General features: G+C 42.6%; 1 protein-coding gene across 1 annotated transcript in view; it reads right to left on the bottom strand.

Moving 5' to 3' along the window:
* Window positions 1-4,101, bottom strand: part of TCN1 (transcobalamin 1) — a 14,159-nt gene extending 10,058 nt beyond the window's left edge. Inside the window, exons 1-4 of the mRNA XM_007956451.1 lie at window positions 4,023-4,101; window positions 688-867; window positions 362-502; window positions 6-10 (exon numbers count right to left, since the gene is read on the bottom strand). Of these exons, the coding sequence (XP_007954642.1) occupies window positions 6-10; window positions 362-502; window positions 688-867; window positions 4,023-4,101 (405 nt within the window). The remainder of the gene's footprint in view (window positions 1-5; window positions 11-361; window positions 503-687; window positions 868-4,022) is intronic.
* Window positions 4,102-5,216: the final 1,115 nt, after the last annotated feature.

The raw sequence follows: 5,216 nt of genomic DNA, 5'->3' as shown, positions 1-5,216 counted from the left end.
GGAACGTGATCTGCAAAGATACAGTGGGATGAATGGAATGAAGAGGAGAAGGAAAGAGTGAAGGGAAACTGTATGTAGTTGTGAATCAGTTTGTTATTGTTAGGTGCCACCGAGTGAGTTCTGACTCACAGTGAGCCCTATGTACAGTAGAAAGAAGTGTGACCCAGTGCAGCACCATCCTCACAACTCTGCTGTGTTTGAGCCCGTTGTTGCAGCCACTGTATCAGTCCAACTCACTGAGGGTCCTCCTCCTTGTCGCTCACTCTACCTTACCATGATGTTCTTCTCCAGGGACCGGTCCCTCCTAATTATCGGTGGGAGAGAAAAAGTTTTCTAGCATCTCTGAAGATTTGATTCTCACCCATATGTTCAATTTCTTCTTGGAATTTGTTTTCGAGAACGTGGACCATATTATACTCATATATAAACATTTCATTAGGGGTTTTACATGCTCCCAAAGCCATTATACTCCAGGCAAGCTGTCCAGAACTTAAATCTGAAACTGAGAAGAGAAGTATTTGAGTTTAATGGGGTATATGTTTATGATTTTCTTTGTCTCTTGTCTTCCTGTACTTATTTATTTATTTATGTTTTGGTGATTCGGGTACCAAATTTTTAGGATTTTCTCGAAAAAATGTTAGATAGATGGGTTTTCCCCTAAAATCCCCAGAGAATGTAGGCACTCACTTTTCTTTATCACATAATCTTTGACTTTTTGGATCAGCTTTTGCTCTAGGTCTTGACTGCAAAACCCTGCAAGTCTCAGAGACAGCAGAACATTGGCAGCTTCAACTCCATTGGTATATTTTAAATTGTTCATTGTCCTCAGCAGAGGATTTAGATAGGATTTCTTTTCTTCACTTATCTCTGGTAGGGAGAAATAAGAAACATACATACAGAAAATATTAAAGCTAGGAGCAGGGGTGATAATAAAATATTTAGTGACAGGTTATGGTATGGACATGGACCAATGCAGGGTCTGTGTTGCTGGAATAATACTGACTCTGTTGCTGGAACAAACAAGGGTGTGAACTGGAGCTGCAACAATGCCAGCCATTACTCCTTTACGACTCAGCACGGAAGCTGTGGTAGTCAAGGGTGTGTGTCAGCTTGGCTGGGCCTGGTTTTGAGTGGCTGGGCAGCTGGATGTAGTTATTCTGCATCATAAGACTGGTCATCGACTCCATGGTGGAATCTACTGGAGCAGCTGAGTAGCTGCCTTAGGAATATGGTCTGCTTCTCGTATTTAAGAACATTCTTTGAGAAAGGTCTTGAGTTTTTTGGCACACCAGGGCCCTGCATTTGACTGAGTCTTCATCTCAGTGGCCTGCCCTGTTGTCTGCCTATCTTGAGACTGTTTCTGGAATTGAACTAGTGGCCTGCTGTGTTGCTTGATAATTTTGTGACTGTGCCATTTGACTTGTCGACCTTGGGTTTGTCAGCTTCAGCAGCCAGCAGCTGCCTGCATTAAGAGATGCCTCCAGCTCCAGTGGGCTGGGAGCAGGAGGCATAGCTGAAGCCTGGGGTCGAGGGGCCTTCACCTGGCCCCTGGAGCCAGCACTTTGAGCTTGGACTTGTAGCCTCCTAAACTGTAAGGGAATAAACTCCCTGTTTGTTAAAGCCATCCACCTTTAGTATTTCTGTTAGAATAGCATTACAGAAACAAAACAGTAGAGTTTTGACAATTTAACAGCTTTAACATTGCATATTGGGAGAATATCAGTTCTGCCTAGAAGATTTAAAATTATACCTTAATATTGAAAATGAGACCTAAAAACAAACAAACAAACAAACAAACAAACTCACTGCCTTGGAGTCAGACCCGACTCATAGCGACCCCTCCTTGGTTTCTGAGGCAGTATCACTACAGAAGTAGATCACCCAATCTTCCTTCTGAGGAGTGGCTCGTGGGTTTGAACTGCCAGCCTTCTGGTTAGCAGTCAAATGCTTTAGGCACTATGCTACCAGAACTCCAGTGAGGCCTAAAGAGGGTACCTAAAGGAATCTTGGTACTTGGAGGCTTAGGTCATATTAGAATGTGTGTCTTCCGAATCTCAGTCCATTGCCTTTCTATTTTCTGGGTTCAGTTCTTTCTTTCTCCACTTCTCCTAACTCAATTGGGTTAATATTGAAGAGATGCAGGCAAAGTTGCCATGTGACATTGGTGGTTAATCCCCAAACCACATTGTCTATTTGCCCAAGTAGCCAGGCATCAATGTCATTATTCAACAGTATGCAACCTTGAGAAAACCCTCCAGTTTTAGTTTACAACATGTGCAAATCCCAGGAATGAGTGTGGAGGGAAGTCAACATTCCACATTCTGTGGAAGTAAAAAGGGAACCCAGTACCCCAAAGAACTAGAGGAGATTAAGAAGAGTTATCATTTAAAACATAGGATAATTTCTAAATATACTTTGTCTGAAATTCTGAGACCTAGCCAACAATGATCCCTATCTCCAGATTATCTCATAGGTTAGTGGGATAGTGAGAAGAATATGAGCCCTGCATTTAGGCAGAGCTTCACTAGAGTCTGTCCTCCTCAACTTATAACTGTGGGTAAGTTATGTAACTTCCCTGACCTTCAATTTCCTCATTCTGAAATTATGGATATTAACACAGGTCTCAAAGGTATTTGCCAAGAAACCACGTAACACACTACGAAATCCTATACCTATTATTACCTCAAACTCAAAATGGAGTTTCTATCACTAAGAGAATTCAGGGAACATGCTTCCCCTTGCCCACCTTTCTTTACTTTAGAAGAAAGAGCCAGGAAGATCTGAGTGGGGTGGTTGTAGAGAGGTCATGGTTTTGCTGCAGGCACAATGGGACTATTGTGAGTTGGCTGTCTGAGGCCCAGCAGATTTTCTGGCACTGAAACAGGCTTTCTAGTTTCTCATCAGCAATTCAGATCAGCTTCCTTTTAGCACTAAAGACAAAGTTAATTATTTTGTACAATGAATTGAACTTCAAAGCCTCCATTGTTGTTGTTGTTGTTATGTGCCGTCAAAGCCTCCATAAGAATCCCCTATTGTCAGGGTACAACAGAGGAAATGACGAGAGAAAAATTAAAGTTGGAAGATTCTGTGCTTTAGCCTGTGTGAATACGAGTCTGTCTTCTACTGTTGAAGTCTTGTTGTTGGCTCCAGAGTACCAGGAAGACAGAGTCATAATGACACCACCAGTCCTCTTTGGGCTGGTTTGTATTTCCAGGAAAGGGACTCACAGACGAGCATTCATGGACCTGGTTGCTACACCAGGTTTCAGGAGATCATCTCCTTTAGCCCCTGCTCTTATCATCCTTTTCCTGTCTCCCAGTTTAGTAATCTTTAATAGGGTCATACCATCTCTGGAGCCAACACTCAGAGGAGGGATGATGGGCATTTTACCCACGTCCTGTAGGGGAGAGTTGAAGGAAGGGAGATGTGCAGTTTAGGACATCTAAACTCAGTAATGACAAAAGAGCAGTTTTCATTAATGTAAAAGGAATTACCATGTTCTTCCTGTGTGATTACAAAGGATTAACCCAAACCCCAGGAGTCGAACTGCTGATCAAAAGGTAACTTTCAGGAGAGATTAGAGCCTACCATAGGCGAAAGCCCCTCTCCATCTCTCCCTCGCAAGCCCCTCCTCTCTCCTTTCTCTTTAATAAGTGTTGATTTGTGTGGAAATTAAAACAAAAGAAAACAACAAAAAAGATAACTTCCAATGATTTTGGAAAGTTTCTGGGACCGTCAATTTTCCATTATTGAAAATGAACAAGAATAGGCAGTTATTTGCTAGGGATGTTATGGTAGAGAGGAGCTGAACATACCGAGAAGAGTCAGACAAGTCAATGTTGAACCATTGAGCCTTAGAATGCGCATCATGGGGTTTCTCCTCACCATCTTTACGTCACTCCCAGCAACCAACCCTGCATAGAACTGGATAAGGTCTTCTAAAAGTAACTCTAAAGGGTCCCCTGTCAGTAGCCATCAGGAGACGGTAACATGAGAGTAATTTTACCACAAAGTGTACTCACCACAGATCTTGCATAGATGGCTTGGAATAAGAAGACACAGCAGGAGCCCCACTAGGGGCAGCTGGTGCACTTGGGTCATCTCTGCACCACTGAGCTGGGATGTGATAGCTAATGTGCCTGGCTATTTATTAGGCAGAGCGTAATATAAACTCTTCCTTCAGGTTGCCTCAGCCTCTTTCAGTCATGCAAATATTGAGAAAGGTCAGAAGGTGTGGGCAACTATGTTTGTCCAATAATAAGACAAACCAGAAAGAACACTGAAGGCATGGTGAGGGAGCATGAGGAAATACCTTTTGTTTCCTGCAGGTTTCTCATTCTTTACCCCGCTTCAGTTCAGTGAACACAAATTAGGTACATGACTAATGGTGAGCCACATGTTTCAGAGGAAAACTGCACTGCATGGGGTTTTCATTGGCTGTGATAATTTGGAAGTAGGTTGTCAGGCCTCTCTTCTGAGCCACCTCTGGTGGACTCAAACCATCAACCTTTTGGTTAGTAGCCAAGCTCTTACCGTTTGCACCATATAGGAACTCCTCAGCCAGCCCTAGGCAACTGCTATTCTACTTTCTGTCTCCGGAATTTGCCTGTTTTGGACTTCTCAGATAAATGGAAAAATGCAGTATATGTTCTTTTGTGGATGATGTCTTCCATTCAGCGTCATATTTTCAAGGTTCATCCATGTTATAGCAGGTATCCAGGTATAGCACAAAGGTACTTCATTCCTTTGTGTGGCTCAATAATATTCCAGTGTATGGATATATCACATTCTATTTGTCTCAGGGATATTTACATTGTTTCTACTTCTTGGCTGTTATGAATAATGCTGCTATAAAAATTTGTGTACAAGTTTGTGTGTGGACATGTTTTCATTTCTCTTGGATGTATACCTAGGAGTGGAAATGCTGAGTCATGTAGTAACTCAATGTAGAATTTTTTTGAGGAACTGTCACACCATTTCCCCAAATGACTGCCCATTCATTGTACAACACCCCCATCTGTGTATGAGGGTTCGAAGTTCTTCACTTCTTTGCCAACCCTTGTTTATGTCTCTCTCTCTCGCTCGCTCGCTTTTTTTAAATTATAGCCATCCTAGGAATATGAGGGAGCTCTGATGGCATAGTGCCTAAAGCATTTGACTGCTAACCAGAAGTCTGGCAGTTCAAACCCGTAAGCCACTCTTGGAAGGAAGGTTGG

This window comes from Orycteropus afer, unplaced genomic scaffold, assembly GCF_000298275.1.
Source record: "Orycteropus afer afer isolate SDZICR_OR568_19922 unplaced genomic scaffold, OryAfe1.0 scaffold00622, whole genome shotgun sequence".
NCBI lineage: Eukaryota > Metazoa > Chordata > Mammalia > Tubulidentata > Orycteropodidae > Orycteropus > Orycteropus afer.
This window is presented reverse-complemented; position numbering and strand designations above follow the sequence as displayed.